This window comes from Centruroides sculpturatus, unplaced genomic scaffold, assembly GCF_000671375.1.
Source record: "Centruroides sculpturatus isolate CEXI.00-Female unplaced genomic scaffold, Cexi_2.0 scaffold233, whole genome shotgun sequence".
Classification (NCBI taxonomy): domain Eukaryota; kingdom Metazoa; phylum Arthropoda; class Arachnida; order Scorpiones; family Buthidae; genus Centruroides; species Centruroides sculpturatus.
The window spans coordinates 626,679-651,172 of record NW_019384616.1 but is presented as its reverse complement, the minus strand read 5'-3'; the positions used below and the strand labels follow the sequence as shown (position 1 = coordinate 651,172).

The following is a 24,494-nucleotide window of genomic DNA, read 5'->3' as shown; positions in this document are numbered from 1 at the left end:
TCAAATGTTATTCTTAATTTTATATATTGAGTATATAGTTTTGGGAAGTTTTGTCTATCTGACATATCTCCCAAATCAGCTCTGCCATCTTTTGGAGGAAATATAAATCAAGTCAAATTTTGCTTGGAATATTGATTTTATTTATTAGATATATTTGAAAAAAAAGTTAGAATAAAGTCTTTATAAAGAAATTATTATAATTCAAACATATATTTATTAAATACATATTTTTATATCATTAATGTTTGCTGAAGCCTTCGAGTTTTTTCGCAAAATTGGCAAAGTTTTTAGAAAATACAAAAACTTGTTCGCTTCCAGAGCCTTTATGACCACCCCCGTGTCCACCACCGTGTCCTCCACCGTGTCCTCCACCGTGTCCTCCACCGTGTCCACCGCCATGTCCTCCACCGTGTCCACCGCCATGTCCGCCGCCATGTCCACCTCCGCTACCATGACTACTTCTATAGCCGCCACCCGAAGAACTCCTACTTCCTCCTTTTTTATGGCCACTACTTCCACTGCTAGAATGATGACCTCCACCTTCATTCTTATGTCGTCCACTGCTGCTATGATGTCCTCCTCCCTTTTTGTATTCATTTTCGTGATGTTTGCTATGACCACCTTTTTCTTGTTTGCTGTAATCGCTACCCTTTTTATTACTGTGATGATGCTTTTTGCCATCATGACTTTCGGAATGTTTTCCTCCCTTCTTACTATATTCATCGTGATAATCACTATGTTTCTTTTTGTAATCACTATCGCCGTATTCATCGTGATATGATTTATGATCTCCATATTCTTCTTTATGGTATACATTTTTGAAGCCATTGCTTTTACCGCCTTTCTTGTGAAAATGGCTCATTCCATCGTTTCCACCCTTAGATCCTCCTCCTCCGTAGTTACTATCATGATGTTCTCCGCTATCGTGTCCTCCTCCACCGGAAGATTCATGATGATCGTGCCCATATTCTTCATTGGAGTGACCACCTGAGTCATGCTTGTTGTCTCCACCATGGCTATGATGACTACCATGATCATCGTGTCCATGTTTAGAACTGTCACCATGTGAACCTTCAGAATGTTCAGACTTTTTATGTCCTCCGCTTCCACCACTATCGGAATAACTAGAATGTTCCCCATGTTTCTCTGAATAATCTCCATGACCATGACAATCCGAATATATAAATAGAATAGAAAGGACAAGAGCTAGAAGCTAGTAAAATATAAAATAATCTTATCACGTTCTTTTTAAAAATATTTAAATATATAGTAGCAATTTAAAACTTAACTTACCATATATTTCTTGTCCATGATGTAAACTTTGTGAGAATTTAAATCAAAATAGAAAACATTTCCCGTGTTTAGCTTTTATACAGATAGAAAAGAGGATAATGATGTCAAAGATGTCATCAAACTAGGTGGAGTCTGATGATATTTTGGATCTAAATAATTATTTAAAAGAAGTGTTTCAATTGGAACAAGTTAATAGAACAACTATTTCAATTACAACGGTGAGAAAATTGTAAATTGATCGTCAATGATCCGATAATTTAGTAAGTTAGTCACCATTTTTTTCCTCTATACTTACAGGTCACATCTACAAAAATATATTTGTCTATTTACTCGAAATAAATTTTAAAAAAATAACCTAAATTTTGGAATTAATTATAGCTACATTTTAAACTATTTATATACAAATTTAATGATATAAAATTCATATGATAATTTAACTAAATAAATGATTTATTTAATTTAATATACATTAAAGTTTATATATATAGACTATATATTTAATTTATTAAAATAGAAATTATAAAATATATTATGTATTTAAAATACAAAAAGTGTACACGTTTTACTACATTAAAAGCATATTATTTAGAACAAATCCTTTCTTAAAATGATAAATAAATGATCGTTTATCAAATGTTTTAATTCTAATTCAGATATAAAAAGTGCTATTTAAACAATATAAAATATATCAATTAAGAAGCAATTTAACAATTGTTTTAATGCTTCTTTTCATAATTAAAGCAAAAATAAGCACTTTGTAATAAAGAAACAATGCATTAAATAAGATTTAAAAACTGTATTTATATATATTTTGAATTTCTTACAATTTTCAGCTAATATTATCTAGAAATTTATTATTAAAAAAGCATTAAGTTAAGTTAATTTACATTATAATATTAAGACATTAGGCTACAACTCTAAGAATTTTCAGGGAGAGTGGTCCATCCCGGATATATCGAACTCTCATCTGCCCAATTGTGGGCCTGGTCTAACCCACGACGGGTATGAAAAAAGGTCGTCTTAGTATTCATAGGGCTGAAAGAATCAAAATTTAAGATTATATTACATGTAAGTTAAAGTTTAAAATGTTAATTAATTCATTCTTCGTTCTATACATTTCTTCTTCCAGTAAAATTTTGCTATGAATAAACCACTCTTATATGGTCCTCTCGAATTTAAAGTTTTATCATTAAATTAATTAAACTATATGCAATTAATTTAAACTATTTCATTTTCCCATAACACTGTCGACCTGATTATTTGTATCAAAATTAAAGTTTTTCTTTCCTGTTTTTTTTTCTTTTCTTTTCAGAAATTGACTTTTAAAGATAGTTTTAAATGGAAAGAGGACACCGATAATGACATTTAATTAAAATAATTGTATTTAACTATGGGTAATTTTCGAAAATATAGAAGAGAAGAAATCATATCTCCCATTATCAATTTCTTCGAAGGTAGTTTTTAAAGAAAACCAGTTCTTAATTAAAATAAACTCGATATAACGTCTTCCTAAATAGCACTACCTTCGTGAAATGCTAATGAATCTTTCCCATAAATATTAGAGAATTCTCTACTTAAATATTTATAATAAATAAAATAATATAGGGTATTGTATAATATATCACTTTTATATCTAAGTAATAACGAAAACTTTATATATAAATATATTTTTTTAATTAAAATATAATGTGTAATTTATACAGAATTTTATTTCTAGTTATATTAATGTCTTAAGAAATATTCTAAATCATTAACTGTTGTTGCATCTTGAAAATAATTGCAAAATTTAACATTTTATAACGTTGTTTTAATCTTATAGTTTTAAAATGTCTATTCGTTTTTCATTAAAACCAAAGATTAAAATCTTTAAATGGTGCTTACATACACGTAAATCTACTCTATAAATATAAAAATTACATTAAAAATAAATAAAACGAACGTAAAAGTTACAGTTTTCGAACATGTAAAGGAAAAATAGTTTTAAAGGCATTTTATCAATTTAAGTACTATGGTTGTCCCTAATTCTTAGAATCATTGGCCTCATCAAATATCTTTCTTCTATAGTTTTGATGTCTGAAGGAAGTTTTAAATCAGCCTCAGACTGATTTTTATTGCTTTATAAGATGTAAGATAGGTGATTAGTTGTAACATTTCAGCCCAATAAATCGAAGATAATTTTATATATAATTATTATAACGCATTGTAATGTTTACACTCATATAACATGCTTCAAAATCATTAAATAATCTTAATATTTTAATAAAATTTTGGTATATATTTAGTTTATTTCAAGCTTTCATAATTGTGTTGTACACCAAGAATTCAACTTTCTTTAAGTTGGATAAGTAAGAGCCCAATTAAAGAACCCTCGAACTGAACTTTTAATTATATTACAGAAAGTTTAAATAAAAAAGTTTATTTACTTCTATCATACAAACTATTTCAAACAGTAGTCTAATTAACAAGACATGACTATTATTAATTAATCAAAATTAGCAATTATTTACTGTTATCGACGATCAATTGATTATTAGTTTCAATCAATTTAATAACAGGTAATTGTCGATACAATTATTGATAATCTAAGGGCTTATTATCATTAATTGGAAGTGTCAATTACTTGTTATTATCAAGGGCTCATTATCATTAAATGGAAATATTTATGTCAATCAATTGTTATTGCTAAGAGTAGATTATTAATTGGAATTGGCAGTTAATACTTCTAATTTTCGACTGCTGAAGTGTTTGTTACTTGGTTTCTTATTTTATTATTAATTTAATTAGTAAATTATAGCTTATATAATAAAATAAATTTATATAGAACCTATTGGCAATAGTTTCTTCAACCCGATATTGTCGATATGCAATTATCAATCAATTCATAAGAGATTTTAGTTTTATTTATCGCTCTTAAAACTTATTAAAAAACAAGAGAATTTATAAATAATTAATTACATTATAATTTATAATTTTAAGAAAGTTTACGATTAGAATAATAAATATTTTAATTAATTTTTAAGACAACGAATGGTATTTCAATGCACGTATATACATTTAACCAATTAAAGATAAATATATATTTTAAAATCAAATTTTGTTATAAAATTATTAGTGTGATTTTATAACGGCAGATGTCGTTACATTTGAAGAAGTGTACATAAATACAGATGGAAGTCCGACGTCATTACGTAACGTAAATACATGCACGACGTAATTCCGGTTTTTCCGCCATTTTTTTTTTATCTCGATATGAAATTAAATTGCACAAATTAGTAAGAAAAATGTAAATTATTATTTACCATTCAGTTTATTTTAAGACGTTCAGTATTTCACTTCTAAATAATTTTTATTTTATTTTATTTTTAATTGTAATTGGCTACATTCAGACTCGTGTAACAGTATTTTTAAGGGTGGGTAACATAGTTTATTAACTTTTTCTCAATACAGGTAACACAAGGAGAGATTGATTGGGTACAAAATAAATAAGTTATGTACAATATAGTGTTTTATTAATATAGTAACGTTGTCTGAATTGCCATATGGGAGGAAGTAAATTCCCAAACCTCCTATGTGCATGGCCTTGTAGATATTATTAAACAAATAAGGGTAATAAAGTGTTACAAACCACAATAGAAAGTAAGAGAATTGCTTTCTTAGTTTATTTTTATATCTTAAGAATACAGCAAGTCATCATTTAACGCCATTTTTCGTTATAACTTGTCGAATTACATTATTAAATATTTTAATGATTTAATTTTATTTATAAATATTTAAATTATAAAATTATTATTTTCTTGAATAATAAATGTTTAAATAAATTCATATTTATCTATTTTAAACAATGTTATTGTTTTATTAAATAATGTTTCTCTGTAATGTAAAATGATCGCCATATAGTGTAATATTAGCTCTTTGCTTTAGGTTATTTATGTAATCCTAGAGCTTGTACTGGGTAATTACTTGTCTAATTACAGCAGGGGTTCAAAGCTCCCTGTAGAAAAAAAAACTATCAACCAAATTTCATATACAGTAAATACTATTCTTTGTATGTGGTTTCGATTTTCTGGAAATATTTTACTTTAAAATACAGTCGCTAGAGTGAAATTTGTCGCTGCTATCTTCTTAATTTGTATATTGTGTACGTTTTCGAATGAATTTCTGGAGTAACTCCCGTGCATTTTATCGAAAATTTCTGAAGTTTTGCTGGGAGGTTTGAGTATTAAACGGATCGATGCTGTTAAATTTCGGAGGTTAATGATCAAGGGATGGAGGAGATACATGGGGTCGTGTGTCATATCTCGAATGAGTCGAACTTAATGAAGATTTTACTATTAGCATTTACATTTTTTTTTTTTATAAAACACGTCTCTACCCTCAAAATTAAATTATTTGCCATTTTATAATAATTAGTTATATAAAATTTTTAAAATAAAGTGACATAACAGATAGGGCCACTCGCAGTTTAGAATGTTGTTACCGGGAAAGTTACATAACTCGTTGGTGAATATTTTAAAATTTCTTTATATATTTAAGCCATTACTTCTGGAATAATTTGCTTACTTAAAAAAAAGTTGTTTGGTTACTAAGTTATGTAAATAATGGAGAAATATCTTTAATTAATGGAATATTTTATTATATTTACTCTTTGTTTTTAATGATTAAGGAAATAAATGTAAACAAAAGTTTTTATTAAGGATTTAAAATTTATTTAAAAATTAACAATTAAATTGTTAATTTTGGCTAATTTACAAATTGTTTACATAAATGCCTGATGGCTTATTTCTTAATTTATAGGCCCATAAATAAAGCATTTTATATACCCAGCGAATTTCCATATTATATTTTGCTCCCTTTCCCTTTACACCATTTGCAAAGTATAGCGATGCGGAGAAGCTTGTATAAAATAAAAATTAAAAGTTTATCGACCTTTTCCATGACCGTGACTTTCTCTATGACTGCCACCTGATTTTCCGCTGCTTCCGTGACTGCTATGTCCTCCACTGCCACCACTACTATGATGACCACCTCCGCTAGATTTGTGTCCACCTCCACTGCTATGATGTCCGCCGCCTTTCTTTCCTTCACTGGAATGATGACTGCTGTGTCCACCTTTCCCGGATTTGTGATAATCGCTGCCTTTCTTACTGTGACCGCCGTGTTTCTTGTTGTCGTGACTCTCGTGGTGACTTCCTCCTCCATGTTTCCATCCTTCGTGATGGTCGCCATGTTTCTTCTTATGATCGCTATCTCCGAAATCTTCGTGATAAGATTTTGAATCACCTCCTTCTTCTTTGTGGTATACATTTTTGAACCCGCTACTTTTCCCACCTCTGCTTTTGTGACTTCCCATTCCAGAATTGCCTCCGGAACTACCTCCTCCTCCGTAACTACTGTGATCGTTTTTTCCCGAGGAATGTCCTCCTCCTCCCGAAGAGCCGTGGTGATCGCTGCCATAACCTCCATAAGAATGTCCTCCGCTATCGTGACTACTATCACCTCCTCCACTGAAAAAATTACCATAATCGTCTTTCGAGCTTTTATCGTGACCACCGTGAGATCCGTGGTCTTCTCCCCATTTTTTATGTCCGCTCTCTCCTCCACTGTCATGATGTTCTGAGAAATCTCCCCATTTATGACCTCCACTACTTCCGTGACCACCGCCTCCACCATGCCCACCACCATGGCCGCCTCCATGACCACCTCCGTGTCCACCACCACCATGGCCACCATAACCTCCTCCATGTCCATGAGCATGGATTAACAGTAGCATAGTGCAGAAGATAGATAAAGAGAGCTGTAACATAATGCAAATAGAAGTAAACTTTGTATATTTCTAAATCAGAAGATTATCGACAAAATACTTACGAAAGAAGCCATAGTCTACACTTTTGGAAGGTGTTGATGAATGTAAAATCAACTGATTTCATTTCTCCTTATATAGAAATTTATAGAGATAAAAAAGAAGATTCTCATGCCTTCTATTTAGCGAATCTAACTACTTTAACAATCATTAATTTTTTATTTTAAAATTAAACTCGTCTATAATTGTGATAGATTGATTTTTAGTATCGTATTTATGTCAAGAGTTCAGGTCATATTTTTTATATAACTAATGTTCTAAGTTAAAAAATTTATTGCTCATCAAAAATATAATCAATACACCTTTCGAACTTTAATTATTATTATATATTCTATTTAAATGATTAAAGTTTATTTCTAAAATCAGCTTAAATAAATTAAAATACGTTCTCACGTTTCTATATTATTTTTGTTTTCAAGTCCTAAAAATTAAATGTGTAATTAAAAAGCATTTAAAACTAAAATTATGTTTCCTAATAATTAAAAGTCAAGTGGGACATTATGAAATTTCCTTAATTGCTTAAAGTAAGATATGTTTAGATTAAATATAAATTATCCTAAGGGCTTTCTTCAACGTTTAAATTTAAAAAGTGCTAATTGTCTTTGTAGCTTATTCTTTTAAAAAATTTCTTGCATAGACTTTGCATTAAAGTTTTAATAATAACAATTAGACTAAAGTATAATTAAATCACGTATAAAAATAAATATAATTTTTCTAAAACTTAGAATAGAATTTAATCTTTTATTATATAAAACTAAGTAAAATTATTTAATTACGTACGTACTGTACGTGGCTTTAATTAACATTAAAGTTTTAATATCTATTTAAAATGGACGAATTTTTTTTACGATATTATAAAATAAATTAATATTTAATAATATTGTAATATAAATAGTCCTCTTTTTTTAAATATAAATCTTCATATTTATTATGATTTATATTCAAAATTAAGTAACCGAAAAATTGCTAGATATTTATCATATTCTTTTTGATTTGGAAATTCATAATTAAAATTTTTATAATACATTGTTAGAAATTACAAATTTATAATGAAATAATATATAAACTTTTCTTGTTAAAAATTAATATTTTATCAAGCATTATCGATTTATTTATTTATTTTGTCCAACAGTGGCCACGTGGATAAAACTACTAAACACTGGAGAACACTGGATCAATGGATTTGTCGCGCGGAGTTTTCCGGGTTTATTTCACGTATCTAACACTAAATACGGTCCAATTTCCTATAGAAAGACATATGTTGCCTTGCCTTATTTCATTAATCCAATTAAATTTCTTTTCTTTTTTATTAAAAATTAAAAGGTGCTGAAGAATTATATCTCTTACTACTTAAGCTAGAGTAAACTATTTAAAACATATACTTGAATATTATAACATCATTTAAGACTTTTATTTCCATCTTTATAGAGAAATTTAATTATATTCAGTAGTTTTATTAAAATAACCTCTCAAATTTGTTGATCTTATAGAAAATTTACTTTTTGTACGTTAAACAGAATCTCTTAATAATTACCTTTACTTTAAAAATGATGGTATTGCGTGATAAAAGATGCTTTATGCTTACAAATGACTGAACAAACAGGCGTTCCTAATGGAACAAACAATCAAGTAGAGCAGAGAAAAAAAAATTTTGGGTGTTCACTTATGCAGATATCTTTTCTTAGATACTAGAAAAGAAAAGTGATATAGTAGAAAATATAAATGACTTCCGCTCTAGGCAATTAGCTTTACTTATTTAACTCTGTTATTGTAAATGATTTTTATTCTTTTCTTGTATAGTTTGACCGGATTTTTATTTTATTATTTACTAAATAAAACTTTTATCAACTTAAATATACCAGTTTTGTAAGCATTTTATATACCCAGCGAATTTCCATATTATATTTTGCTCCCTTTCCCTTTACACCATTTGCAAAGTATAGCGATGCGGAGAAGCTTGTATAAAANTATATTGATTCGTGGAATTTATTTGTTTATTTTTTTAAATATAAAAGTATTTTATTATGGTATTACTCTGTATTTAGAATAGTAGCCTATACTAAAAATTTATTAATATAGGTATAAACCTATTATTTTATATATTATTTCTAAGATTTTATTAACAAGATAAATTTATTTGACTCACAAATGCAAGATTTAAATGATAATATTTTATTATATAAAAGTTACATTATATAAATTTAGCGTATCATTCCACTTTACACCGGGAAAATATTAATAATGCCCAAAATATAAAGCTTAAAATCATTTCATGAATTGAAATTCTATTAACAGCTAAGCTCTGTACACATGTCTCATAGATAAGCAAATATTCGTGAAATCCAAGCTCATAATTAGTGATGGCCATGTCCGTGTCCGTGACCGCCGCCTCCACCTCCATGTCCGTAGCTACTGCCGTGACTTCCTCCGGAGTGTTCACTGCTGCCGTGACTATGATGACCTCCTCCATGTTCGCTGCTGTGATGTCCTCCTCCTCCGGATTTATGTCCTCCGTGACTGCTATGATGACCACCTCCTTTCTTATATCCGCTTCCGTGATGACTATCGTGTCCTCCTTTGCCATGTTTGGAATAGTCGTGGCCATGTTTGCTGGATCCATAAGAATCTTTGCCGCCGTAGCTCTTGTGACTTTTTCCGCCACCAAATTTATAGCTTTCTCCATGATCGCTATGTTTCTTACCATAGTCACTTTCTCCAGCGCTATCATGATAAGATTTTTGATCGCCATATTCTTCTTTGTGATAAACATTTTTGAAACCTTTATGATCGTGTCCTTTGCTCTTATGATGTTCTCCACCGGAAGAACCTCCACTAGAACCGCCACCGCCGTAACTGCTAAAGTCGTGTTTACCTTCATGGTAACCTCCACCGCCAGATTCTCCATGATGACCACTACCATAGTCACCGTGTGAATAGCCACCGGAATCGTGCCCAGATTTTCCTCCGTGACTACCGTGTTCGCCATAATCGTGCCCGCCATGCTTACTACCATCGCCGTGTTCGCCATGAGAATGACGAGAATGTTTATGGCCACCGTGTCCACCCTTACTTCCGTGAGATTCGTGATGACTTTCATGATGTCCGTGTCCACCTCCACCGTGTCCGTGAGAGTGAACCGCCACTATCACTAATCCCAACAACAAACTCAGTTTGATCTAAAGAGAAATTTCACCATAAATGAAATTAGCTTAAGACTATACAGTATCTATATTTATTTGAAATTAAACACTTACCCATGTTGAAGGAGTCATTTTGATCACTGTCTTCTTCGAAGATCGGACAACTGATGGTCAAACATTTCAAACGCTCTCTTTAAATACAGTTCGGGTTTTAATCACATGATCAATATTCATGTCAATTGGTGTGGCTATTCTCGATGACTTAAACATCCAAATTAATTAAAAACAATGAAGCTATCAGACTTGTAAATAATCCATTGCATTCATGGATCATTAAATATTTTAATGTCACATTTTTAGAACTGCTATTTTTAGGATAAACCTACTAAATTATGGTATTTAATTTTATTTTTGCTTATTTAGTTTACTTACGTACGGTTGTAACATAATTTAGCACATATAATAGGTAATTTTTCAAAAGCACATCGGATATACTATTAATTTTTAAAGATCTTTAAGATCATTTTCTAATAATAGATTAGTCTATATTCTTTTTGAAAACATTTTTGAAGACATTATTTTCATTAGAGGTAAGTAGGTGACGCGAATGAAAGATTTGGTGACTTATTAGAATTATTGGCCTGGAACACATTCAGTTCCCATCATCTGCTATTAAAATCACAATCATTTACCTGGTTTAAAATTGGCATATCGTCTAATTTAATGTAATTTATTCGAATTTTTATAATTATTAACGATTCCTACTTATCATTAGTAAAGAAAAAGCTTTAACACTATAGAACACGAGAACTCTAAACGAGGATAATTGTCCGTGAAAGGATACGGTCACATTATTCTATGAATTAATTAATGTCGATATTCTTCTAAATACTTTAAAATTGTAAAATTTACTTTAGATCAAGTTATAATTGTTATTTATTATTATTATTTTTTTAACTTCAAAGTATTACAAGAGAGGATTAAGGTGTCAGCCTATCGCTCCATAGAGAGTCGAAAAAACACCAGGAATTTTCCGGTGGTTATTTGTTTTGGATATTTCGATTACAACAAGAATTTTCAGAAATAAAATTCTTCAATTAATATTTTGTGTATAAAATAGTCTATTTATAAGGAATATATTCTTTATTTTAATAGTATATTTTTCCCTTTTAGAAAGCACAAACAGAAATCTTTATATCTTACATCTTTTACTTCATTCCTTAATTGTGTTCTTAACTCAGAATTTTATCCCATGAGGATCATTAAATACAAATACTGTATTTATTCTCCTTTCAAAATAACTATTGAACATCTGTTTATCTCTTAAAAGCAAAGAAAAGAAGAAATATTTCAATAATGTCCCATTTAACAATATCAAGAACCTAAAATATTATAATAAAAAGTTCAAATATATTGATATATTATAGATAGATGGTATTTTGGAGAATACTTTCCTCTGATTATTATAATTTTCTTTATTTATCATTCAGGAAATCATTCAGAAAAGGTTACTATCTCCAAATATAATATTTAATTTAATGCTTANAGTGTACATAAATACAGATGGAAGTCCGACGTCATTACGTAACGTAAATACATGCACGACGTAATTCCGGTTTTTCCGCCATTTTTTTTTTATCTCGATATGAAATTAAATTGCACAAATTAGTAAGAAAAATGTAAATTATTATTTACCATTCAGTTTATTTTAAGACGTTCAGTATTTCACTTCTAAATAATTTTTATTTTATTTTATTTTTAATTGTAATTGGCTACATTCAGACTCGTGTAACAGTATTTTTAAGGGTGGGTAACATAGTTTATTAACTTTTTCTCAATACAGGTAACACAAGGAGAGATTGATTGGGTACAAAATAAATAAGTTATGTACAATATAGTGTTTTATTAATATAGTAACGTTGTCTGAATTGCCATATGGGAGGAAGTAAATTCCCAAACCTCCTATGTGCATGGCCTTGTAGATATTATTAAACAAATAAGGGTAATAAAGTGTTACAAACCACAATAGAAAGTAAGAGAATTGCTTTCTTAGTTTATTTTTATATCTTAAGAATACAGCAAGTCATCATTTAACGCCATTTTTCGTTATAACTTGTCGAATTACATTATTAAATATTTTAATGATTTAATTTTATTTATAAATATTTAAATTATAAAATTATTATTTTCTTGAATAATAAATGTTTAAATAAATTCATATTTATCTATTTTAAACAATGTTATTGTTTTATTAAATAATGTTTCTCTGTAATGTAAAATGATCGCCATATAGTGTAATATTAGCTCTTTGCTTTAGGTTATTTATGTAATCCTAGAGCTTGTACCGGGTAATTACTTGTCTAATTACAGCAGGGGTTCAAAGCTCCCTGTAGAAAAAAAAACTATCAACCAAATTTCATATACAGTAAATACTATTCTTTGTATGTGGTTTCGATTTTCTGGAAATATTTTACTTTAAAATACAGTCGCTAGAGTGAAATTTGTCGCTGCTATCTTCTTAATTTGTATATTGTGTACGTTTTCGAATGAATTTCTGGAGTAACTCCCGTGCATTTTATCGAAAATTTCTGAAGTTTTGCTGGGAGGTTTGAGTATTAAACGGATCGATGCTGTTAAATTTCGGAGGTTAATGATCAAGGGATGGAGGAGATACATGGGGTCGTGTGTCATATCTCGAATGAGTCGAACTTAATGAAGATTTTACTATTAGCATTTACATTTTTTTTTTTTTATAAAACACGTCTCTACCCTCAAAATTAAATTATTTGCCATTTTATAATAATTAGTTATATAAAATTTTTATACTTGATTATATTATAGTTAGGACCGACATAAGTGATGGAAAACAGATACTACAGCCTTTGAAGCTCGGACTTTTACAATGTTCCTGTTCGAAATCTTTTCAATAAAATCATTTATATAAAGTCTACGAAAACAATTTGTGTAATTTCAAGTGTATAAAGTGGTGAAGAAATATGATAAATCGAGAGCATTGCGTTATAAAAAGAGATAGAGAGCCCAGGAGCTATAGCAACTCTAATTATTGTTAATATACACATTTACGTTAAATCATGGGGCCCACCAGGATTTCACTTTTAAACAGATACATAAATAAAGGATTTCTGGAGTAGCTTGCCCCAATTAGATCCCGAATCCTCCAAATCAGCTGATGCTTTAGCTGCCTCATCCATCTAACCGTTTATATTATTTAATCTCCTGTAAATGTATATATTTTTTTAAAATACTAAAATATTTAATAAACTATTTGTAGTGCTTGAAGTAAATTTCGATTATTTAGGGCTGTAAACCAAAATTTTTATATTAAATTAAATAATTAAATAATAAATAAAATAATTAAAGTATTACTAATAGTTTAGTATATTTGTGTCTTTTCCTTAATAAATATTAAGAACAAGAAATTGCAAATTTATTTTCCTGGCTTGAATATATTAAAATATATAGCCTCAAACTTTTTTTTTAATTGTAGATTAAAGGGGGATAAAATCGGAAATTTCCGGTTTCCTTTCTTATCTTTAAAAATTATTCTGTTGATAAGAAGTAAATAATCCAAATAAAATATACATATCATTTTCTATGGTTTACTTACGTTTATATTTAGATTTAACAATTTCCTGAAAGTTTATATTTAATATGTACAGAAGGAATGGAAATTGTTTTGTGTTTATAAAGCTTGTAACATTTCTGGATGTAAAATATTTTTTTTTGAAAAATGTTTAAGTACGTTTGAAATGAATATATTAAAGTATCTTACGAAAAAATGAGACTAATTTTGCATAAATATTAATACACTTTTATTAAAACATGTGAAAATTCACATATAATTGCTCTCTTCGGGAAACATGGCAAATATTTATAAATTAGCAAAAATTTACAGCAAAAGATACAACAAATATATTTATAAAGCGATATCCTAATCAAGAATACATCACAAAGAATAAATACCGTATAAAAGAATTACTTGTCTTAGCAAGTATCGTATGTACATTATGAAGGATTCGCCATTTAAATTAATAACCGTTAACATAATCACTATTTCCCGCTTTTAACTCTAACCATGATGATGAAATGGAATATAACCATGTCCATGTCCAATAGCTTTACCAGCATATCCTTTATGGAAACCTTTGCTTCCTCCTTCATAACCCAAGTGTTTGTGAGCTCCTTCGTGGTGTTTATATCCGCTTCCAGCATCGAAATATTTGCCTCCTTTTTTATAATCGCCTCCGTGATGGGTATCGTATCCTCCTTTACCAAATTTGTGATAATCATCGCCGTGTTTTTTAGCGTCATGAAATTCTTTGCCACCATGAGCTTTATGGAATTTTCCTCCGTTATGATCAAAATATTCAAGCTTACCAAGATGCTTTTTCTTGTAATCGGTATCTTGAAAATCATCATGATACGATTTATGATCGCCGTATTCTTCTTTGTGATATACATTTTTAAAACCGCGACTCTTGTGTCCCTTATCCTTAAAATATTTTCCTCCAGCAAGTGCGCCTGTTTTACCGGTTCCGCCAAATTTTTCCGAGCCAAATTTACCTCCTTTATATTCTCCGCCGCCTGCCAATCCATGAAGATTTTTTCCGTATTTATCAAAATACACACCACCTTTATCGTAATGATGTTTTTTGCCACCTTGATGTCCTAGTCCGTAATTTACTTTGCTTTGTTTATGACCTCCACCATGAGCACTATGTCCCGAAAAACCTTTCTTATGTCCTCCATAGTGATGACCACCTCCATGAGAAACAAATCCACCAAGTTTCTTCTTTTTCCCGTGACCAGCAATTTTACCCAATCCACTCAATCCACCCAATCCAAGACCCTTTCCACCGTAACCTGCAATTTTACCCAATCCACCCAATCCAAGACCCTTTCCACCATAACCAGCTATTTTATGTCCACCAAGACCTTTAGCACCAATACCTGCAATACCATGTCCCTTACCACCGATACCTGCAATACCATAGATACCATGACTAGCAAGACCCTGTGCACCATGACCAGCAAAACCATGTGCACCATGACCAGCAAGACCATGTGCACCATGACCTGCAAGACCATGTGCACCATGACTAGCAAGACCATGAGCACCGTGACTAGCAAGACCATGCGCACCATGACCTGTGAGACCGTGCACACCATGGCCTGCAAAACCGTGCACACCATGGCCTGAGAGACCGTGCGTACCATGGCCTGCAAGACCGTGCACACTGTGTCCCTTTCCTCCGTACCCAGCTAAACCATCAATTCCTCCAATTGAAGCGGCAGCATGTCCTTTTCCACCATAACCACCAATACCATGAACACCATGTATATTTCCACCTAAGCCACCAATATGTCCACCTCCTACTTTTCCATAATGACCTGCCCCAATACTTCCATAACCACCTTTTCCACCACCATGTATACCTAATAATTCATAACCTCCTTTATGTCCTCCTAGGCCACCGTATCCACCCCCAAGCCCTGCTTCTTTATGAATACCATGACTTATTCCTTCAAGATGACCACCTAAACCTGCAAGACTTTCAGCAGCCAACCCACCTTTATGGCCACCAAGATGATCACCTGAAATTACACTTATCTTATCACTCCCACCTGGAACCCCATAGTTTTTCAGATCGCCTAGTGATGCATGAGTATCTAAAACCACACCTCCCTTATGATTGCCGCTATAGCCCTGTAAATGACCACCAGCTGCTCCACCATAACTACCACCTCCGGCTGCGCCCTTATGTCCATGATGACCTATCGTTATATATTCTTTCTGCTCTCCAAATTCTCCTCCTTTCTGAGCTCCATATCCCAGAGCTCCCAGTGCTCCTTTATAAAAATCGGTTTCGTGTCCGCCAAGCAATAACACAGGAGCATGACCATGTCCAGCACCGCCACCAAATCCACCAACAACACCTTCCTGTCCACTTTCTGCAGAATCCCTATCTTCTTTCTTCGTTTCTGAAATTTTCGATTCTGCAACAGATTCTTTCTCTACAACTTCAGCTAATACATTACAAGAAATCAGAATACCAATAATCATCCTTATCTGAAAGTATACATATAGATAATAGTTTTAAATCATTAAAAGAAAATATAAATTGAAAATATTTCTAACTAATCTTACCAAAAGCAATTTAGTTAAAGCCATATTTTGTGCCTATAATATTCACAGTTCTTTAGTCAAGTAACTTCTGTTCAATGAATTTCAACTAGTTCCTTATATACTAAAGACGCAAATAAATAACTCCACCTAAAACTACGTCATAAGATATTACGAAAACAATAGCTAGAAGGCTTTCTCTTTCCTATTTTACTCTTTATTCCGAGTTATGAGTATAGTTACGTTTTATCGACAGAGCGAGACCAAGATCGTATTTTTTGTTCTATTTAATTTCTTTCTGTTATTCCCTTGGGCGTTACACTGCAAACACGTGACGTGACAATCACACGCAAATTTTCAAAATTGGACTTCTATATAACTATAGTCATCATTATTAGATTGTACAGATAAGGTACCAACTTGTGACAGACTTATTCAATTTTTATTAATTTATATTTTAATCAACTTTTCTCATAATCTATTTTAACATATTGTTAATAGATAAATTTAGTAAATCCGGAACTTTCAATAATTGTTCCACTAATACTTTTTTCTGTATCAGACAAGAACAATAGATGTAACTAAAACTGTTTTCCATTTTATATATATTTATATCATCAAATAATATATATATTTTTACTTTTATTAACTAATTTTATTTCCTATTTTAATATATATTATTACATAATGAAGGATTTCTTATTGCTACAATTGTGGAAATTATAATATAAAATTAAACGTTTTCACAATATAGAACATTAAATTATTGTTATTTATTTAAATTTTATGGCTTTTTTATTGTTATATATTCTACTATTAATTCTTATATAGTGTCTTAAAAAATGCAATTATAATGTTAAATATATTTAAGTTTTATAAAATACATAAACAAATTAATTAATATTATAGAAAAATTTAAATAATGTTGATTTTATTAACATTATTTTATAAACAAAAGTATTATTGTAATCAGTGTCACCNTTTATATATAGTCTATAGTATATATATGTTCATATATACTCGAAATTTAGCGCTCTGTTTCATTCTTATTCTTTATACTAATTGGATATTGAAAATTGGGTGTAGTATATTTGACATGGTTCCTTTCCCGGTCAGACGATACGGTCCGTCGTCAGTAAAATTGAAGGTCTTCAACAACTTTGAAAATCATAATCATTCTCAAATAAGAGATTTACTATGGATTTCCATTTCACTATAAGGAAAGGTTTGATATATTAATCGAAACCTTATAAAAAAAAACTGTTTAAACATAAGATAAACGCTTCATAATAATAAAATTATAATAAAAATGCTTTAGATTTTAACAAGAGATATTTTTAATTATAATTTTATAGTTTAAATACTTAATAAATAAACGTGATTTATGAATGTCTCAACAAGAGCATGAAAATATTACAAATGTCTTTAGAATTATGCATGTTTTTTAAATAATATAATAACGATATTTATTGTAAGTAATTATCGATAAGGCCTTATTAGCATATATATATAAATACGAAAAATTATAATATTGTAACAAGATTAGATAACATTTATGAGAAATTGGATCTATGTAAATCTCTGATGATATACATTAAGAGTGGATAGTTATGTAAGCTGTAATTTAGGAGTAAAATATAAGAGGAAAAAATGAATAGAAAATGATGATTTGCATTAAAATCATTACAATATAAAACAATTTTGTATAAGGTTTATTGCTAATTTATAAGGAAAAGTTGCATTACCCCAATTATTATAATTTTTTGGGCTTTTATTTTTTACTTTTTTTTTGCATTTTAGATACTAAGATTCCTTGTGGATTCGACCAGGTTATTATAAAATTTGCACAACACAGCTTTAATAAATATATTATATAAAATAATAAATTAAAAATAATTCATATCACAATACCGGTTATTTTGCATACTACTGAAAAACATTGACGTATAAGAGACAGTAAAATTTTGCACAATGGTCACATTGTTAATGATTAAGTATATAAGGTATTTTATTTGTAGTTAAACTGAATTCATTGGAATGTGAAACGTTCGACCCAACTGAAACCTTTAGTTTTATTATGGATGCATGGGTCGTTTCTCATCTTTACTCACGCTGGACGATCTTACCATGGGTCAGATCTTCCCGTAATAAGTATAATTTTAATATATGTAACCCCATTTTATGATTCGGAAATAAAACGATATTGAAAATCGAAAAAACGGCACAGTAAAGAGATGTCAATAATTATATTGAATCCTGTTTCATACCTAGTACGATTACAGAATATAGTAAAACCTGTGTAAACAGAAACCTGCCAAACCGAATATTTTTCCCGTTTAGGCAGGTTTTCTTTTTATTCAAGTTCCGTTTTAAACACGTTTTACTGTATTTTCTTTATAAAATAGATCATTGGCATGGGAAAACCGCAGAGAAGTTTTCAAGGGGACAAAGCCTGGAAACGGAGAAAGAGTCGTATAATCGAGGGTTTAAGATTACATCTTTCAATCACTATTATAATTTGCGGAATTCTTTTAGTAGAAGCAATTGCCCCTTTTCAAATATATAATAATAAATTTTCTTATTTTTTAGGTATTTTTTTGCGGAAAATTTAGTAAAATTGTTTAACCACATTTTTAGAATTTTAAGATTTTTGTCTTAAATATCTCATCTTATGCAAAATTTTCCTTACATTCCTTTTGCAATTTTTTTTCTTCCGCATTAAAGATTTTATAAAATAAACAAATAAAGATAAATTTTACATAAATTTATTTAAAATAAATTTATAAATTTTCACTCAACTTTTCTTTTACAATAGATTATTGTAAGTCATTTCCTTAACCATAGGCTATATCCTTACAAAAAAATATCTTAAAATTAAAGCATTTACTATTTATATAAAGCTAATATTTGTTTATAAGTTAAAAATAAATCGATGAATCAAGAATTTTCTATATTAATTTGCTTAATCCTTCGAGGCTAACATTATATCATCATAAATCGGATTATATACGATTGTATATACTTAATTGAATACAGATTCGACTTGATCAAGCGAAACAAGAGCAGGGATCAAGAAAAGTAATTGCATTTCTTATGTGTTGCTATTTTCTCCGATGAGTAAACTCCAGTAAGACAAATTAATCTCATCATACATCAAGCGAAACACAAAGCAATACGTATTTCTAATATCTGTTTATTTATCACTTCTATAGAGTTTTCATTTAAAAAATCTATATAAAAATACGTTAATTTTATTAAATTTATATAGTTTTTTTTAATTCATTATTTATACGTGCGCTTTATTTATTTATTAATGAAGAATTTCTTTACCATAGTTGAATTAGACGGTTATTTCTTATTAAGATGACAGCTAATTAGTAGTACAACGTGATAAAAATCTCTTGCATAATCATTATTTTAATAATTCTTCCGTAAATTTAAAATTATTTTGTGATCTTGTTTGTTCACTTCAAAACTTTCCCTAATTTCTTTGATAAAATATTAAAATATAATATATATATTTTTTGATTTTTTAATGTATTTTAAGTGAATATAATTCACTTAATTTTAAAATATATACAAAATATTATCAAGTATAACCATATAAAAGTACGTATCCAAAGGATTTTTAAAGGTAATTATTTATAATTAAAATTAGGCTCTATTTAAAAATTATTCTTATAGCCTAAAAATAAATAATAAATATATTTATTTATGTAGGCCTTTATTAACTTATTTTACTTTTTTTTTTGGTATGTAAATACCGTTCTATTACGTAAAAATCCGCATGTTTGTTCTAATTTCAGGCAAAATTTATGCAGTTGAGTCTTATTATTCGCACTAATAGTCAACAAAAATAAACGAATATTTATATTATTTTTTATCGTTTTAATAAATATTTATTAATCAAGAATTTATTAAACTATATTTAATAATAATATTTATTCATTTGTATTATTTATTAAGCTTTAAATATTGAAAACTTTTGATTCTTTACTCAATAGAAGTTTCGATTCAAGATGAATTTTTGAATATGGGTCAATGATTCCGGTTCAATTTAGACCATATTCACTTGTCCATCGGGTCATACTAATGTGAATCATCCTAAATGAGTACAGATTTTATCTCCTATTTAAAAATGCATAAAAAGAATTTATGGACTTTAAAGAGAAATCTCATAACATTTTTAATCGATTGTGGTATAAGGAAAGAGTTAAATTTAACAAAAGAAAACACAGTTTAAACTTAAGGGATTATGTTTATAAATAATCATATTTTTTTCCATAAGTAAATTTAAATATCCTGTTTAAAATAAATTTAAAAAGTGTAGCTCTTAGCGGGTATAGAATTAAAGGAGATTGAAGGGACCGTAGGCAGAGAAGTCTGATAATCTAACCTTCTATAAATATGTACTGTACAGTCAAACCTGTGAACAACGGCCACTGACGAGAACCAAAATAATGGTCGTTATTTGAAGGTTATTTTGTATGCATTTCAAAAAGAAACGTTCATGAAAAACTTCCATTTAGAGGCGAGGTTTGACCACTAGCGCGTTGTCCTATTAACATAAAGGGCCAACCAAATTGCCTAGGGGGCCAACCAAAGATTAGTTTTGGCACCCCCATCAACAAGGGGCCCCAAACTAATCATTTAAAAAAAAAAACACTACCCCTCAAAAAATATCTGAAGTCAACATTGTATACAGGGGCCCCTAATTCAAGTACACCTGGGCCCCATAAAGGTTTAACAGTGTATATAATATAAANTTATATTAAATTAAATAATTAAATAATAAATAAAATAATTAAAGTATTACTAATAGTTTAGTATATTTGTGTCTTTTCCTTAATAAATATTAAGAACAAGAAATTGCAAATTTATTTTCCTGGCTTGAATATATTAAAATATATAGCCTCAAACTTTTTTTTTAATTGTAGATTAAAGGGGGATAAAATCGGAAATTTCCGGTTTCCTTTCTTATCTTTAAAAATTATTCTGTTGATAAGAAGTAAATAATCCAAATAAAATATACATATCATTTTCTATGGTTTACTTACGTTTATATTTAGATTTAACAATTTCCTGAAAGTTTATATTTAATATGTACAGAAGGAATGGAAATTGTTTTGTGTTTATAAAGCTTGTAACATTTCTGGATGTAAAATATTTTTTTTTGAAAAATGTTTAAGTACGTTTGAAATGAATATATTAAAGTATCTTACGAAAAAATGAGACTAATTTTGCATAAATATTAATACACTTTTATTAAAACATGTGAAAATTCACATATAATTGCTCTCTTCGGGAAACATGGCAAATATTTATAAATTAGCAAAAATTTACAGCAAAAGATACAACAAATATATTTATAAAGCGATATCCTAATCAAGAATACATCACAAAGAATAAATACCGTATAAAAGAATTACTTGTCTTAGCAAGTATCGTATGTACATTATGAAGGATTCGCCATTTAAATTAATAACCGTTAACATAATCACTATTTCCCGCTTTTAACTCTAACCATGATGATGAAATGGAATATAACCATGTCCATGTCCAATAGCTTTACCAGCATATCCTTTATGGAAACCTTTGCTTCCTCCTTCATAACCCAAGTGTTTGTGAGCTCCTTCGTGGTGTTTATATCCGCTTCCAGCATCGAAATATTTGCCTCCTTTTTTATAATCGCCTCCGTGATGGGTATCGTATCCTCCTTTACCAAATTTGTGATAATCATCGCCGTGTTTTTTAGCGTCATGAAATTCTTTGCCACCATGAGCTTTATGGAATTTTCCTCCGTTATGATCAAAATATTCAAGCTTACCAAGATGCTTTTTCTTGTAATCGGTATCTTGAAAATCATCATGATACGATTTATGATCGCCGTATTCTTCTTTGTGATATACATTTTTAAAACCGCGACTCTTGTGTCCCTTATCCTTAAAATATTTTCCTCCAGCAAGTGCGCCTGTTTTACCGGTTCCGCCAAATTTTTCCGAGCCAAATTTACCTCCTTTATATTCTCCGCCGCCTGCCAATCCATGAAGATTTTTTCCGTATTTATCAAAATACACACCACCTTTATCGTAATGATGTTTTTTGCCACCTTGATGTCCTAGTCCGTAATTTACTTTGCTTTGTTTATGACCTCCACCATGAGCACTATGTCCCGAAAAACCTTTCTTATGTCCTCCATAGTGATGACCACCTCCATGAGAAACAAATCCACCAAGTTTCTTCTTTTTCCCGTGACCAGCAATTTTACCCAATCCACTCAATCCACCCAATCCAAGACCCTTTCCACCGTAACCTGCAATTTTACCCAATCCACCCAATCCAAGACCCTTTCCACCATAACCAGCTATTTTATGTCCACCAAGACCTTTAGCACCAATACCTGCAATACCATGTCCCTTACCACCGATACCTGCAATACCATAGATACCATGACTAGCAAGACCCTGTGCACCATGACCAGCAAAACCATGTGCACCATGACCAGCAAGACCATGTGCACCATGACCTGCAAGACCATGTGCACCATGACTAGCAAGACCATGAGCACCGTGACTAGCAAGACCATGCGCACCATGACCTGTGAGACCGTGCACACCATGGCCTGCAAAACCGTGCACACCATGGCCTGAGAGACCGTGCGTACCATGGCCTGCAAGACCGTGCACACTGTGTCCCTTTCCTCCGTACCCAGCTAAACCATCAATTCCTCCAATTGAAGCGGCAGCATGTCCTTTTCCACCATAACCACCAATACCATGAACACCATGTATATTTCCACCTAAGCCACCAATATGTCCACCTCCTACTTTTCCATAATGACCTGCCCCAATACTTCCATAACCACCTTTTCCACCACCATGTATACCTAATAATTCATAACCTCCTTTATGTCCTCCTAGGCCACCGTATCCACCCCCAAGCCCTGCTTCTTTATGAATACCATGACTTATTCCTCCAAGATGACCACCTAAACCTGCAAGACTTTCAGCAGCCAACCCACCTTTATGGCCACCAAGATGATCACCTGAAATTACACTTATCTTATCACTCCCACCTGGAACCCCATAGTTTTTCAGATCGCCTAGTGATGCATGAGTATCTAAAACCACACCTCCCTTATGATTGCCGCTATAGCCCTGTAAATGACCACCAGCTGCTCCACCATAACTACCACCTCCGGCTGCGCCCTTATGTCCATGATGACCTATCGTTATATATTCTTTCTGCTCTCCAAATTCTCCTCCTTTCTGAGCTCCATATCCCAGAGCTCCCAGTGCTCCTTTATAAAAATCGGTTTCGTGTCCGCCAAGCAATAACACAGGAGCATGACCATGTCCAGCACCGCCACCAAATCCACCAACAACACCTTCCTGTCCACTTTCTGCAGAATCCCTATCTTCTTTCTTCGTTTCTGAAATTTTCGATTCTGCAACAGATTCTTTCTCTACAACTTCAGCTAATACATTACAAGAAATCAGAATACCAATAATCATCCTTATCTGAAAGTATACATATAGATAATAGTTTTAAATCATTAAAAGAAAATATAAATTGAAAATATTTCTAACTAATCTTACCAAAAGCAATTTAGTTAAAGCCATATTTTGTGCCTATAATATTCACAGTTCTTTAGTCAAGTAACTTCTGTTCAATGAATTTCAACTAGTTCCTTATATACTAAAGACGCAAATAAATAACTCCACCTAAAACTACGTCATAAGATATTACGAAAACAATAGCTAGAAGGCTTTCTCTTTCCTATTTTACTCTTTATTCCGAGTTATGAGTATAGTTACGTTTTATCGACAGAGCGAGACCAAGATCGTATTTTTTGTTCTATTTAATTTCTTTCTGTTATTCCCTTGGGCGTTACACTGCAAACACGTGACGTGACAATCACACGCAAATTTTCAAAATTGGACTTCTATATAACTATAGTCATCATTATTAGATTGTACAGATAAGGTACCAACTTGTGACAGACTTATTCAATTTTTATTAATTTATATTTTAATCAACTTTTCTCATATTTTAA

At 30.5% G+C, this 24,494-nt stretch overlaps 5 protein-coding genes across 5 annotated transcripts; all 5 read right to left on the bottom strand.

Moving 5' to 3' along the window:
• Positions 1 to 238: 238 nt before the first annotated feature.
• LOC111625396 (keratin, type I cytoskeletal 9-like) lies at positions 239 to 1,311 on the bottom strand. Its single transcript, XM_023368530.1, has 2 exons — positions 1,294 to 1,311; positions 239 to 1,213 (listed from the first exon to the last, which is right to left on the bottom strand). Exons 1-2 carry the CDS (start codon positions 1,309 to 1,311, stop codon positions 239 to 241), a joined length of 993 nt encoding a protein of 330 aa, XP_023224298.1.
• Positions 1,312 to 6,211: 4,900 nt separating this feature from the next.
• LOC111625395 (keratin, type I cytoskeletal 9-like) lies at positions 6,212 to 7,063 on the bottom strand. Its single transcript, XM_023368529.1, has one exon. It carries the CDS (start codon positions 7,061 to 7,063, stop codon positions 6,212 to 6,214), a length of 852 nt encoding a protein of 283 aa, XP_023224297.1.
• A 2,444-nt stretch (positions 7,064 to 9,507) lies between these two features.
• LOC111625393 (keratin, type I cytoskeletal 9-like) lies at positions 9,508 to 10,425 on the bottom strand. Its single transcript, XM_023368528.1, has 2 exons — positions 10,408 to 10,425; positions 9,508 to 10,329 (listed from the first exon to the last, which is right to left on the bottom strand). The coding sequence occupies exons 1-2, from the start codon at positions 10,423 to 10,425 to the stop codon at positions 9,508 to 9,510; spliced, it is 840 nt and encodes a 279-aa protein (XP_023224296.1).
• Positions 10,426 to 14,383: 3,958 nt separating this feature from the next.
• LOC111625392 (glycine-rich cell wall structural protein 1.8-like) lies at positions 14,384 to 16,486 on the bottom strand. The gene is made up of 2 exons (XM_023368527.1): positions 16,463 to 16,486; positions 14,384 to 16,384 (listed from the first exon to the last, which is right to left on the bottom strand). The coding sequence occupies exons 1-2, from the start codon at positions 16,484 to 16,486 to the stop codon at positions 14,384 to 14,386; spliced, it is 2,025 nt and encodes a 674-aa protein (XP_023224295.1).
• A 5,471-nt stretch (positions 16,487 to 21,957) lies between these two features.
• Positions 21,958 to 24,060, bottom strand: LOC111625391 (glycine-rich cell wall structural protein 1.8-like). Its single transcript, XM_023368526.1, has 2 exons — positions 24,037 to 24,060; positions 21,958 to 23,958 (listed from the first exon to the last, which is right to left on the bottom strand). The coding sequence occupies exons 1-2, from the start codon at positions 24,058 to 24,060 to the stop codon at positions 21,958 to 21,960; spliced, it is 2,025 nt and encodes a 674-aa protein (XP_023224294.1).
• Positions 24,061 to 24,494: the final 434 nt, after the last annotated feature.

What these genes read in the sequence shown, in the direction of transcription:
- LOC111625395 (XM_023368529.1), bottom strand. Translation starts at nt 7,063, where the DNA reads ATGCTACTGTTAATCCATGCTCATGGACATGGAGGAGGTTATGGTGGC.
- LOC111625392 (XM_023368527.1), bottom strand. Translation starts at nt 16,486, where the DNA reads ATGGCTTTAACTAAATTGCTTTTG. An exon ending in CTTTAACTAAATTGCTTTTG is followed by an intron (nt 16,385 to 16,462) that starts GTAAGATTAGTT and finishes GTATACTTTCAG; the next exon opens with ATAAGGATGATTATTGGTAT.
- LOC111625391 (XM_023368526.1), bottom strand. Translation starts at nt 24,060, where the DNA reads ATGGCTTTAACTAAATTGCTTTTG. An exon ending in CTTTAACTAAATTGCTTTTG is followed by an intron (nt 23,959 to 24,036) that starts GTAAGATTAGTT and finishes GTATACTTTCAG; the next exon opens with ATAAGGATGATTATTGGTAT.